This window comes from Lytechinus variegatus, chromosome 5 (genome assembly GCF_018143015.1).
Source record: "Lytechinus variegatus isolate NC3 chromosome 5, Lvar_3.0, whole genome shotgun sequence".
Classification (NCBI taxonomy): domain Eukaryota; kingdom Metazoa; phylum Echinodermata; class Echinoidea; order Temnopleuroida; family Toxopneustidae; genus Lytechinus; species Lytechinus variegatus.
Window position 1 is genome coordinate 41,226,488 of NC_054744.1, and position 14,372 is coordinate 41,240,859.

Below are 14,372 nucleotides of genomic sequence, written 5' to 3' on the forward strand. Positions count from 1 at the left end.
TTGTATATATCTTTCTCTTATATTTTGCAATAATGTACACTTTATCATTTGTGACTCTATAATCATTTGATGATGATCTTTAAGAATGAGAGTTTATACCCTCTCTTATAATCGAATAAACTTTAATTGGGACATTTAACTTTCAATCGGGCTGTGCTGCACACTGTATACAGTGCAGTATATAGGCCTGCGCTCGCTCGCTCGCGATCGATCGCTGATGGTCAGCTGTAGCTAGCTGTAGCTGTAGCTGTATTACTATCTTGAACATGTAGTACTAGTAGTTGTATGGAACGTTTCCGGTGTGTACTTCTTCTAGCCTTGGTGCGGATATTACCGCAGTTGTCCGTCTTAGTTGGTTGGAATTGTGAAGCTTCTCATCAGCCTTTCCAGACGATGTTGCCGAACGTCAAGGTGAATTTTAAACAAGAGAATAATTGAGAAGAGGAAATCTGCACCGCGAGTCCTAGGGCAGGGCAGGGCAGGGAGCTCCGGCCCGCCTAAGCCTCGGCTAAGGCTAAGCCTAAGGCGGGCCGGAGCTCCTGACCCTGGCCTAGCTGGGACTGGACTTTTACTTGCCTGACTCTGAGTTGTCATGCTTGTCTTGCTGACTTTGAGAGTTGAGTTGTTGAGAGAGGCATGAAACTGAGCCTGAGGTGAGGGGAAGAGGATCATGAGGATGGAGGTTGAAAAGATATCGGAGCCAGGGCGGCTGGGCCAGGCATAGGGTCATCATCCTTGGATTTGTCTGTAATTTTTGCCTTTGGCTTTGGTCATGATCTAATGTCGTTAGACTAGACTTAGAGTTGAACTAGAGGCTAGAGCCAATTAAGGCACCAGTCCAAAAATTGGGATTGTCCCAGAAAACAAGGATATCCTCATAGTCATAAATCAACACAGTAGAGGCTCACAGCTCAGCCAATATGGGAGACTTTCATGACTGTCTCCCATGAGAGAGAGAGATTATCTCCAATATCAGAGACTTTTGTAAAGAATTTGGGTATCCTATTTCAGAAACAGGACTCCAGGTTAGGAGACCAATTTCCTTTATTTACATTTGCTGCAAAAGGATTACCTTGGAGGCGAATAAAAATGTGATAAGCAGATTCCTCATGAAAAATTAACCCTATTCACTCTCTACTTTAAAAATTCACCATCACCTACTCTTGTTTTGATAAGGATTTTCATTGTCATCCACACAGAAAACAAATGGGCTTCTGACCTCAGTGAGACAAAATTTTGGGTGGAAAAAAATTGTTGATGTTTTTTTTTTGTTTTCTCTTGCAAAGCAAGTCTCCAATTTGGAGAGTCTCCCATATTTGCCTTGCACCTCTACTGACCAAGACAAATCGTGTCTTGATAAATTGAGATTGTCCTTGTTATGGGGACATTTTTCTTTTACAATTCTCAATTGTGTTGCGTGCCCTTGCAAATCATGATATTTCTGGTCATTTTCACAATTGGGTGAGACACAACATCGCTTATGCTTGTTTATCTTATTTTTGTTCAATACTAATTTAATTAATGTTTTGTGTTATATGCTTTGTTTAATTTTCAATCTTACATCTTTTTGAGTTATTTTTGTTTAATTAGGACCCCATGGAAGAACTGATATTTTGTAAATATCGCTAAAATGGGCTATTCTCCATTGTAAATATTTTCTTGAGTTTCATGTATTTTATCTATGATTTTTTATGGAAGTAAACAAAAACAAAAAACAGAAAAAAAAATTGAACTGTTTGTAAGAATTAATAAAGAGTAAAGTATCAAAATTCTAACCCGCAATAGAGATGAAAAGTTGTGCTATGCATTTGAAATATGAATATTTTAAGAACTGTTTATTGGAATTCTTTTAAAAGAAATGAAGTAGATCTATATCACAAATAAAAAGTTGGCACGAATATTCATCCTTGGGCTAAAAATGCACTAATTTTTCTAAATGAGTTGGAAACTGTATTACCATTGTAATATCATTGGATTTGGGTATTAATTACCTTCATTGGAATTCCTTTTCTGTGCCTTTATTCCTTAAGTTTGCCTTTTCTGTTCATATTTTGTTTTCCTTTTCTTTATTTGTGCCCCCTTTCCTTTTTTTGCACCCCCTGAAAGTGGCCCCCAGGGCATTTGCCCCCTCCCTTGATAAGCCACTGCCAAGAATACAGGGCATGAGGCAAGGAGATAAAGAGAGTTTTCATTTGGTAGCCTCAAGACTCTTACACGTAGCTTAATAATTGAAAATTGGGCAGATTTCATTTATTACTTAATTACGGTAGGACTCTGATCCGTATCGTTTCCTGTAGGGCCGACTTCTTTAGTCATCCCACATTTCCCTAATACATGTAATTAGTTTTACTCACTTGCATTCATGATAGTTTACTAGAATTTTATTAGATTTTAGACCCAATCATTCCTTATTTTCATGATTACCATCATCATCATTTATCATCATCATCATCATTATCTTCTTTATCATCATCATCATCATCATTTTAAAAATTAGGAAATTTTAGGCCTGAGCGGGTTTAAAAGATAAAAGATTCAGAACCATATAAAGTATATTTATCACTGTTTCATTTCAGATACGCTTTAATAGCTATGTTGTTACACTTTTAATTCCTTATGCTACAGCCTGAGAAGACTTGATTATGGAAGGATCTGAACTCATTAATAGACCTTTCTTGGACCTGCATGGAGCTGACAAACTCCTTACCAAGCTTTATAATATCCAAGCTTCAAAATTAGAAGAACTGAAAAGTTTTGCAGACCAAAATTTCTACATCAGATTAGAAAGTCCCATCGATATAGGTGGCAGTGAGGATGAGAGATGTGATCAGTTTATTCTAAAGGTATTTCTTGGAACCGCTTTTTCTTTCAAAAACCCATTTTAATATGTCTTACATAACATACATATATGGAATTATTAATGCAAATTTTATCACGACTGTCACAATTTACCCCTATATGTTTTTTTATCCTTTTATGTTAACTGTACATGTATTCTCTGAACTTCTGTCACAGGAAAAAAAAAGTCTTGCATTCCCCTATGATTATTTTTCACAACGCAAGTAAAAAACTTCATAGAACTGTCATTTAAATCACTTCATATTTTTATTATTAAAGTATCTTCTTGACCCTTTTTAAAAATTGTAGGCCTAAGTGTACTTCTTTATGTCATCAAAACAACATTACCTGGAATAGAATGCCAAAGATCTTTGAACTATTATTATTATTTTTAAGGCCAACAGTTGATGCTTAATATTGGTTGACAAATACAAGTTGTACTAATCTACCAACTCATTTCCTTACATACATGTAGTTGTACAACTCCAAAGACTCTGCAGATGGAAACAGGGTGGAGTTGGCAGTCAACACCATGGCATTCCTGTCCAATAAAGAGTTTTGCTGCCCTCGTCCAGTCCGTAATATGCATGGCAAACTTGTGCATCTTGAGGCTATCTCTTGTAATGACGGAAAGGGTAAGATGATTCTATTCAATTTTACACTGGACATAGACCGACAAATTTGTCTATTTCTGTCAGGGATATGCTCCGATGAGACTGTCTGTCTCTGCAGTATCCCCTCCATCAATAGACCGATGATGGACATTGGGCTCGTAGTGGCTAAGGTTTGACCGACGCTTGACTACAGCATCTCTGGAGAACAGGATGCCAGTGCACCCTCTTTGATAACTCTGTAATTCTCCCTTTTGAAAGAGAAAACAAAGCGTTTGAATAAAAATTATTATTTTAACTAAACAATCAACATATATGAATATGCCAGCTAATCATGTTCTTGTTACCATTTTCAGTTTATGATGAAGTTAAAATGGTAACACGATTGTGAGTTGGCTGGTGCATTCTGTTAGTCTGTTGACAAATGTTGAATGTTTTTATTCAACTTGCTCTCATTTCAATATTTTTGCATCACCTTTATCAAAGGTATAAGTATCCAATAGGATTTAAATAAATGTAAGAGCAACCTATTCTAAAAGAATGTGCCTGTCAAATCAAAGATTATTTGCCAATCTTTGTCTAAGCCTCAACGTAATTACTGCCATTGTAACAAGTACTACAAACCTTCTATTGATTGTACATGAATTTGGTATTATATATGATGCATAATATTTTGGTCACATTTGCTCTACGGTGAGTCGAAAACAGCAATTTTAACATTTGTTTGGACCAGCTACATATAGGTGGTTTTAGCAAAAATGAATAAAACGGATGTTGTCGACTTGCCGTATGTAAATGTGACCGTGGTATAAATCTAGATCTACTTGGATATTTTCAGGTTTCGTTGGAAAACATGGTGTGTATATGGTAACTCTTTTGTCATTCTTGCCTGGTCATCCTCTTGGGTCATTGAACACTATTCCAGATGAGATCTTAGTAGATATTGGCAAAAAACTTGCTCACCTGCACAAGATTTTAGAGGTATAGTGGAATTATCAAATATCAACAAACTTTAATGGCATCATGTACGTTTGGAACGCACTGCTCTCAATGCCTTTTTTATTGATTTATTTTAATTATATAAAGCTGTCATCGTGCATTTATGATAAAGGGCACCCCAAATGCCATCTTACCATGCAATATTAATACAATGTGATACTAGTAGTAATGTAACTAATCAAACTGTCAGTAATGATGATGTTGCTGTAATTTGGTTCTTTTGTGCATTCTAAGTTTCTAACCTATACATGTATGATGTTGTTTATCCCTACATATCTCAATTATCTTGGGTGAATTTAAGTAGTTTGATGAAAAGAATCATGATAAATTGATTTTAGATGCAAATGAAGTAAATAGTCAAGAGGAAAATTAACAGAAATTGGTGTGGAAATCTGAGTTTGGCCATTAATTTCTCCCAAAACTACCAATTTTAGACATTGCATATTTGAAATCATTCAAAATAACATTTGATTCTCTTTAAAATGATACCATGCTTGTTATGATCATGCCATCACAAAAAGAGCAAGATTCAAAAGTGTGAGATGACTCAGATGAGGTCTGAATTGAAAAGCTGCAAAACAAGCAGAAATAGTCATGAAGGGTCAATAAAGAACATGATTCTTTTGTCTGTGTCTCAGAGATGAAAATCCATTCAAATCAAGCCCCTGCTTCATTTTGTCTCACCTGCAAAGCAGAGTGAGACTATAGGCGCCGCTTTTTTGACAGCGGCGCCGGCGTCAACACCAAATCTTAACCGAAGGTTAAGTTTAAAAAAAAAGCAGCATAACTTAGAAAATATATGGACCTAGTTCATGAAACTTGGCCATAAGGTTAATCAAGTATTACTAAACATCCTGCCTGAGTTTCATGTCACGTGACCAAGGTCAAAGGTCATTTAGGGTCAATGAACATAGACCATGTTGAGGGAATCAACATCAAAATCTTAACCTAAGGTTAAGTTTTTGAAATGTCATCATAACTTAGAAAATATATGGACCTAGTTCATGAAACTTGGACATAAAGTAAATCAAGTATCACTGAATATCCTGTATGAGTTTCATGTCACATGACCAAGGTCAAAGGTCATTTAGGGTCAATGAACTTTGGCCAAATTGGGGGTATCTGTTGAATTACCATCATAACTTTAAAAGTTTATGGATCTGATTCATGAAACTTGGACATAATAGTAATCAAGTATCATTGAACATCCTGTGCAAGTTTCAGATCACATGATTAAAGTCAAAGGTCATTTAGGGTCAATGAACTTTGGCCAAATTGGGGGTATCTGTTGTATTACCATCATAACTTTGAAAGTTTATGGATCTGATTCATAAAACTTTGACATAAGAGTAATTAAGTATCACTAAACATCCCATGATTATTTCAGGTCACATGACTAAGGTCAAAGGTCAATTAACTGTGGCCATAATGGGGTATATGTTAAATTAGCATCATATCTTTGAAAGTATTTTGGTCTAGGTCATAAAACGTGGACATAATAGAAACCAAGTATTACTGAACATCTTGTGCGAGTTTCAGGTCACATGACCAAGGTCAAAGGTCAATGAACATTGGCCATTTTGGAGGTATTTGTTAATTACCATCATAACTCTGTAAGTATATTGGTCTAGTTCATAAAACTTGGTCATAAGAGTCATCAAGTGTCACTGAACATGTGTGCGAGTTTCAGGTCACATGACCAAAGTCAAAGGTCATTTGGTCTTTGAACCTTGGCCATTTTAGAGGTAATTATTAGATTGCTGTCACAACTTTCAAAGTTTATAGATATAGTGTATAAAATGTGGATATAGGGGTAATCAAGTATCACTGACAAGTTTTAGGTCACTTGACCAAGGTCGAATGTCAATTGACATTATAGTATTGTATCATTATATGAATGGTGTCTTTTGTAAATAATTATTTTATAGTAGTTTTCAAAGTCAGCACTGCTGCTATAATCGCGTGATGCAGGTGAGACCGCTAGAGGTATCCACTTGTTTATGTTTTGTTGTGGTTTATATAGTGATGGTTATGTGAGATAACATGGTTGTGGTTTGAAATACCCATGCATGTTTGTTTGTTATGAATTTTGACCGTGCCCCACATTTTAAGGCACTGCACCTCCATGTGAACCACAATCATATCATGTAGGGTATCATTTTAAAGAGAATTAAATGATCTATTCATTGGTATCAATTGCACATTAATATTCACTAAAACTAAATTAACTAAAACCGAGGAGGGATAATCGATCAAAGTCAGATTTCCAAACCTTTTTTGAGGAGTTTATGTGTATATGTATGTTTCTCAATTTTTTTCTAAATGCTTAATAATGAACACACTTAAGTTATAACCTGATTTTCGTTTTGACTTGTATTATTTTCAATCAGGCCTCCCTTGATGGATTTTGTAATGAAGATCGAAATCTTCAAAGGTTGGTAAAGGTACTACTAAACCATTCCATGTTATTGATTTCTTTCTTGAACTATATCTGTAGATCGATCTATCTATCTATCTATCTACAGTATCTATCTATCTATCTATCTATCTATCTGTCTGTCTGTCTGTCTATCCATCCATCCATCTACCTTTCTATCTACCCTTCTATCTATCTACCTTCCCATCCATCCATCCTTCCATCCATCCATGTTGTATTTTGTATTTATCCAGTCACTAAGGCCTATCTATAATTCATATATATTCATATTGTATGTGTGTTCAATTATTTATTCCTAATTTGTTAAATTTTAGTTTTTGATTTATTAATATTATTGATATGCAAATTTATGGAAATATTAATTGCACGTATTACCATTAAACCCTATTCACTTCAGATGAAAATTTTCTTTTTTTCTTCCAGTTGTCGTCTTTGTTATCTTAGTTTCTGACAAAGTAAAATTGCCAACGCCAACTCTTTTCTTAATGTTTCCAGACGTTTTCTTTTTTTTCTTTTTTAATGTTATGTATTTCTTTGTTTTTTAATTTTTTTAGATTAATACAAATCATGACAGGCCATTGAAAGATAAATTGAATCCTAAATTATTTAAAGCAGACCAATTAGAATTAGAAATAATCACCCTTTTTGAATTTCGTCTCCTATAAACTTTGTATGCAAAGTATGAAATGAACCGATTTTGCCATGACATTGTCTCGTAAAAAGTCACGTGGCATCACAATTTTTTTCAGGGCTTTCTTTTTGTGTTCTGGAAATATTGGCCAAAGCATTGTGTGGGGGCCATCTTGCCCCCCCCCCCCCCATCCTATTAATAGGCTGAATGTGCAGATTCCCATGCTGAGAGCGATTAGTATTAATAATAATAATTGTTGTACATTTATAATATGCAATTTCTATACGTACATGTATATACTCAACTGCGCATTGCAACCTTAAAGGGGAATGAAACCTTTGGAACAAATAGCTTGTGTAGAAACAGAAAAATCAAAGAATAAGAATAAAGAAAGTTTGAGAAAAATCGGACAAATAATGAGAAAGTTATGAGCATTTGAATATTGTAATCACTAATGCTATGGAGATCCTCCCATTGGCAATGCGACAAGGATGTGTGATGTCACTGATGAACAACTTTCCCTTTTGACAGACTATAAAATCCCCTCAAAATGTCTCTTTTTGCTTTTTCTTATGATGATACAAACACTCTATCCATAGTTAACCAAGGATGTATTCTAAAAAAATATGTATTACATGCCCTCTTGTAGAATGAACACATGATCTATGGATAGATGTGATAAAAGATGCAATTTAAGTGAAATATATACTTAAGTAATGGGGAGAGTTGTTCACAAGTGACATCACACATCTTTGTCGCATTGCCAATTTGCTATCTCCATAGCATTAGTGATCACAATATTCAAATGCTCTTAACTTTCTCATTATTTGTCTGATTTTTCTCAAACTTCTGTTGATCTGTTTCTTTGATTTTTCTGTTTTCACACAAGCTATCTTGTTCCAATGGTTTCATTCTCCTTTAAAGGTGAAATTGTAACAAGATAAGTACACAAATAATACAATTCAGTTATAATTACCGGAAAGGGGGAAACGTAGGCCTACTACTGTCTCCACAAATATAAAAAAAAATGACTTATTTATTGAAACTCTTGAGAAAGGAAAGCTTTTAGTTTCGTTTTGAATAAGGTAACAGATGATACATTTCAGTTGTTTGTCAATAGAGTACATACATCATGAAATCAGAAAATCAACGCCGCTTTCATGTTGATAATGTAGTTCAGATAGGCATAGCACACAAGGGAGCATACTGGGGTTGAATAAATTTGGGGAGTGAAAGGAAAAACAAAGGGTGTATGGAAAAAACACCTAAACTTAAAGATAAATTCCAGTTTTGGTAACGATCTCAAAATGACTTTTTACAGAATCTAATATAATGACCACCCGAGTGTCTGCTTGTATGAATAAAAAATATGTGCCAAAGGATTCTGGAAGAAATTGTGTAATTGCTGAGAAATAAGCAAAATAAGCGCGGATTCGGTCATTTCCGTCGGGTCTTTATTCCAGCAATAATAATACACTATCCCACGTGTGCCTATCTGTGTTGGTGATCTTCAGTGTGAACATTTTTCAGCGTAGATTTCAAGATTCCACAAAGTTCAGTTTATGTAACTATACCAGATCTAGATCCTCGATGATATACTGACAATTAAGCCTTGTTTTACAGTCTTTCTCATGAAATCAGTGTTTACTGCAACTACTGGCATTTGTCTTTAAACCTGTGATCCTTGGATTTACATACTAGCATCACAACAGTCTGATCAGTTTTGCGTATTATAAGTCAAATAATTGTCTCAATTTAACAAATTAAACATGCATGTTTAGGTCCTGTTTTAAAGTCCAAATTTTGTTTCTGGTAATTTAAACAGATTTGTGTGATATATCAGTACTATGAAAGAGATTCAACATAGCGAGATTCACCTGTAATTGCACAATTGGACAGTAAACATTCATACAGCAATTTGCCTTATATTCTTACTGTAACAGGAATTTCAAGATTACAACCATAAGAAACCAACTACCTTCTGTAGTGGAGAGTGGTCACTTGAGAAAGTGAGTGGTCAAAGACATCTACTGGATCTAGTGGACGATACTTTGCTGAAAGATGCTATAACAAAAACTATTGATCTCTATGAGGAACATGTTGAACCCATTCGTCATCTTTTCAAGAAAGGTTAGTAATGCTACCTAAAGTGTAGTAGTCTACAAATGTAGACTTAAAGACAGATCATGGTGTTGCTGAAATTCCATTATGAGTGATAATTTGAGTCAAACTATTTACAAGACTTGGCAAGGGTCAAGCCAAATTGAAAGAAACAAAATATTTGATGGGATTTGTAGCTTTAAAACATCTTTACCCTTATAAGAAATAATGCTGAAAAGTACAGTGCAACATCAATTTTTCTGATCCTTTATATCATACAGAGTGTGTTTGCCTTGAAGAGAATTAGACCAATTTATAATGTCATGTAATTTTCTGTTTTTATGTTGAAGGGATCATTCATGGAGACTTTAATGATGATAACATAATCATCTCAAAGGAACCCATCCCTAAACAGTCTTCTAAGAAGTTCATTGTGTCTGGAATCATCGACTTTGGTGAAGTCGAGTACTCCTGTCTCATCTTTGACATTGCCGTGGCATTGTCAGAACTTGTTGTGACCCACGGGATGTCTGCTCCTAGGCATTTCCTTGAAGGGTACCTCTCGAAGAAAAATATACCCATCACTGAGAAAAATTTGCTGTATTACCTGGTGTTAGTGAGGTATGCACAGCGCATCATGCTCAGTCTGGAAGCGAAGCAGAGAGATCCGTTAAATGAATACATCATGAAGGATTTGGAAACTTGTGCAGGTCTACTTAGAAAACTGCTTCATATGGAAAAGAATGATGTGTATACCATGTGGAATATTTAGTCTGCTTTCAAGATTTGAAACATAATGAGCCAAGCTTTTCTTTTAGCCTACCAAAACTCTGAATTGTCTGCAGAATGTAATAACTTTCTTGTTATCCACTTCAAATGATTTTTTTTCTTTCAGGACTAGCAGTCTATTTCAAAAGCAGAAATGGTTATGAAACTAAATTGAATTGAGTTTGCTTGATATTATTACAAATTTCATTTAATCTTTTTGCATAATATTTTTTCACAACTGAATGATAAGGGGGCAATAATTTTTTGAACAACTGTATGTCAATACTTTTCAATTTGTTCTTCTATGATTATTTTCATTATGGTTGGAGCTATTGCACAAGAACTTATGTCGCCTTTCTATTACCAAATTCCTTCCATTATCCAAGGTTTCTCAGGTAATATCTCTTTCGCTTGAATAGTCTGTGATAATGAATGTTTATTACATGTTATGTCTATAAAGTATTTAAAAAATAATCATATGCTTCTGTTATTCAATAACATAACATCAGTAAAATCAACAGACCTTTAACTCTTCCTTTATTGCATCGACTTTAAGATTGTGTTTCGGTATTGAATTTTGTTCTGCTGCGGTAGAATGCGAAACATTGGACTGTGTAATCTGTAATAAAATTATGGGAAAATGGTAATTGGTGTATTGTAGCCAGAATAAATTAGGTTTAGGAATTCATTTGTATATCTATTATCAATGCACGTACATGACCTTGTTCTCACTCTTGTAGGTTTGGTAGTAAGAGGTCTGAAGTTATAAGAAAGGAATGTATTTGAAAATAACCGAGTATTGTCGTTTGACGTGTGCTTTAGAAGGTCAAAATTGAAGTCACCTGCTGTATAATATCGTTTATTTTCTAATGTTATTTTGTGTAAACATTGGGTAATTAAGTCAATGAAGACATCCAAATTCAGGTGCTTTGTATATAACCCTGATATTTATGGAGGCTACTTTTCACAACTAATTTGGGTCTACAAGATTATTTCACAGGGCTCTTTTGAGCACTCTGGTGGCAAAATCATCCCAAACCTGTTCAAACCAGTTTGTGCTGATATTGATTGATTTATTGTAAATTCTTGGTCCAAAGCCTTGACTATGCAATCACGTGTTCAAAATTCTATAATTTTCCATGAAAAATAGTACAGTGTAGGTGATGCTAGGTGATTTTATGGGAGTTTATTCACAGACGGATGGAGAATGTTTAAAGGTTTTGGGTGCGGTAACGTGGCACCCTTAATGCTTCACAATTCATAGGCAATGAGGTATCCAGTTTGTCTTTATTACAGGTCAGTGGGAAATGATTAGATGGGGATGTGTTAAAGCAAAGCTGCCAAGTAGTACTGATTTTCCATATTAAGTACTGAAAAAAGAGAAGAATACTGATGGTTTCATCCAAAATACTGATTTCTTAAGTTTCAGTATTTGCGTTTTCCTATAGTATTCCTGTGAAAATACTAATTTCCTCACCAAAATACTGATTTTCAGCCTTGAAAATACTGATATGTTCTTGTTCAGGTTGGCAGCTCTGTTAAAGCCACTAATCCACTAGGGTAACAAAATCTGGAAAGTGTGGTGTCATTGAGCAATTAGCCATTGATTTTCACTGATACACTTGCCTTTAGCCAATCAGATTCAAGGATTTTCGTCAATGAAAATTGCTGACTATTTACTTCATGAAACATTACACAAACTATGTATGAACTGGTATGCATATGACAATGTATGTTCTCAGGAATCATCATATAGATGCTAATGCAAATAGGGATCACATCTTTTCTGGCAAGTTGTTCAAATTTATTGCCAAACAGTAAGTGTGACCAAAAATATATTTTTGTAGTTAAAATCTTCTAACATTGATCAGTACTATAATTTCACCTTTTTGTTTCACTGAACCAAGTTATGGGCAATTCCACAGGTTGGTGGACATGAGCTTAAAAATTCAAATTCAATATTTTCTTGAATTTTTAATATTTTAAGTTCTTCATACATGACAGTTTAAGGAACAATAAATAAAAAGTTTATTTTCATACGTATACTTTGTAAAAAAAAAAATGGTCAAAAGTTGTGTCTTACATTCTGTACCAAAATACAAGAAAAATAGTGAAAAATGAAATACACCTTATTACCATTTTGTTATTGCAACAACATACCCCTTTATATATTTCTGAAGTTTAGAAGAGTCAAATTACTTAAAATACACAACAGCTTTTCAAGTGAATTTGTAGTACTCATTCAAAAATGATTATTGCAACCAGGATGACCGAATTTCACAAAATGATATCAGGACAATTGACAAACGAAGATCAACAAAGAAGCCCACACAAAGTGTTGTGTGAAGTGAAAAAATATAAAGAATTGGAAGGGAAAGTGAACGAAAAAATGAAGGAGAGAGAGAAAAGAGATGATTGAGAAGGAAAGAAAATAAAGGAAAACAGAAAAAATAACAGAAAGTTAGAATAAAGAAGGATGAAAGAAATAATAAAAGAGATTAAAAAAGGTTTCCGTCATTCTTTGAAATGAATATAGAAAGAAAGAAAAAGAATGGAAGGAAAGCTGTATAAATGTCTGAAAGACAAAAAGGAGAGAATTAAAGGGGAAAGAAATAATGAAGAAAATAAACATGTTTCCTTCATTCTTTGAAAGAAATAAAGAAGAAAACTGGAAGGAAGGGAAAGAAAGAAACAAAAGAAAGAAGAAGGGAAAGAATTTTAAAAAAGGAATAAAGAGTGGAAGGGAAGAATGAAGGGAGGGGAGAACGAAAAAAGAAAATAATGGAAGGAGAGAAAGGACGAAAAGAAACAAAGAATATAGAGAGGAGACGAAGAGAGAAGGAAGCCAAGGTAATTATAAGGAAAGAAAGAATGAAGGAAATAAAGGATATTTGATAAGGAAAGCAAGAGAAAGAAAGAAAAATGAACAGAGAGAGAGAGAAAAGAAAATGTCTTGGAAAGAATAGTAGGATATTGATAGATAAATGGTTTATTAATAAAAATCAAGACATCGCGGCTAGGCCGAATTGCCATGTATTCACAAGGTAATAAAGACACAAAAAATATTCAAATAATAACACAGATAATTACAACTGGGCGTTGTGGCGTGCGCCTGTAATCCAAGCTGTGGGGAAGTTACAAATTGATGTAGAGGGTCGAGGTTCGAGCCCTGGTCACGTCTTTCGGATGGTGACGTTAAAGGTCGGTCCAAGACGTAAATAATCATATCTGATTGATACACGTCTGACAAAACTCAAATACACACACAAAATTAATAATACGGATAAAGTATGGTATTGGAAATAAAGATAGATGGAACAAAAAAGGGCAAGCAGAAAGGATAGGGTATATATAAAAGAAAGAAAAAGGGAAAAGTTCAAAATTCAAGTAAACAAAAAAAATCCAATCATCTAATAAAAATCATAATTTTATTTGGTGTTTTTTTAATGTATTTTTAAAATTTAAGAAATAAAATGTTTTAGAAATGAGTAAAATTTCAAAGTGAAACATATTGTCAAACTTAAAAATTAGATGAAACATCGCGGCATCTTGCACACCAAGACTCAAAAACGAAAGCTGAAACAACTAGATCTATAAAAAGTCAATAACTTGTTCCTCCGATTACATCTCCAAATCATTAATCTGAGAATCCATAGTATAATAATAAGAATTTCCGCCGATTTTGTGAATATTTTGGTGGAAAAACTGTTTATCATGTGAGATTGTTTTCACCATTGAGAATTTGCTTCGATCCTACATACCTAGCTAGTAGCCTGCCACACACAGGTAGGAGGCCAGTTCGTTTGTAATGTTAGCAAGGTTGTAAGGTTGTAAAGTTAGCAAGAAATCACCGCAGAACTTGCAAAAGTTTACAGTTATCGATTTAATTGCTGTCCCTGCTTCGTCAGCTGTTGGTTATTTAATGAAAATTCGTCACTTTTCAATATTCTGAAATACAGGACAAATAGGCGTCCCGGGAAGGGTTTGT

The 14,372-nt window shown here is 34.4% G+C and overlaps 1 protein-coding gene across 4 annotated transcripts; it reads left to right on the plus strand.

Moving 5' to 3' along the window:
• Positions 1-266: 266 nt before the first annotated feature.
• LOC121416173 (hydroxylysine kinase-like) lies at positions 267-11,794 on the plus strand. 4 transcript variants are annotated; one of them, XM_041609657.1, is made up of 7 exons: positions 267-411; positions 2,577-2,843; positions 3,314-3,473; positions 4,288-4,430; positions 6,839-6,892; positions 9,460-9,646; positions 9,967-11,794. In XM_041609657.1, the coding sequence occupies exons 2-7, from the start codon at positions 2,643-2,645 to the stop codon at positions 10,386-10,388; spliced, it is 1,167 nt and encodes a 388-aa protein (XP_041465591.1). In that variant the 5' UTR covers positions 267-411; positions 2,577-2,642; the 3' UTR covers positions 10,389-11,794. The 4 variants fall into 4 exon arrangements, with proteins under 4 accessions (XP_041465591.1, XP_041465589.1, XP_041465592.1 ...); XM_041609655.1 differs by having other exon boundaries at positions 2,626-2,843; XM_041609656.1 differs by lacking the exon at positions 267-411 and adding an exon at positions 529-653 and having other exon boundaries at positions 2,626-2,843.
• The last annotated feature ends 2,578 nt before the right edge of the window (positions 11,795-14,372 follow it).

Coding starts and splice junctions, on each gene's coding strand:
- LOC121416173 (XM_041609657.1), top strand. CDS start 2,643: ATGGAAGGATCTGAACTCATTAATAGACCTTTCTTGGACCTGCATGGA. Junction 6,893..9,459: donor ATCTTCAAAGGTTGGTAAAG/GTACTACTAAAC, acceptor TTACTGTAACAG/GAATTTCAAGATTACAACCA. Junction 9,647..9,966: donor TCGTCATCTTTTCAAGAAAG/GTTAGTAATGCT, acceptor TTTATGTTGAAG/GGATCATTCATGGAGACTTT.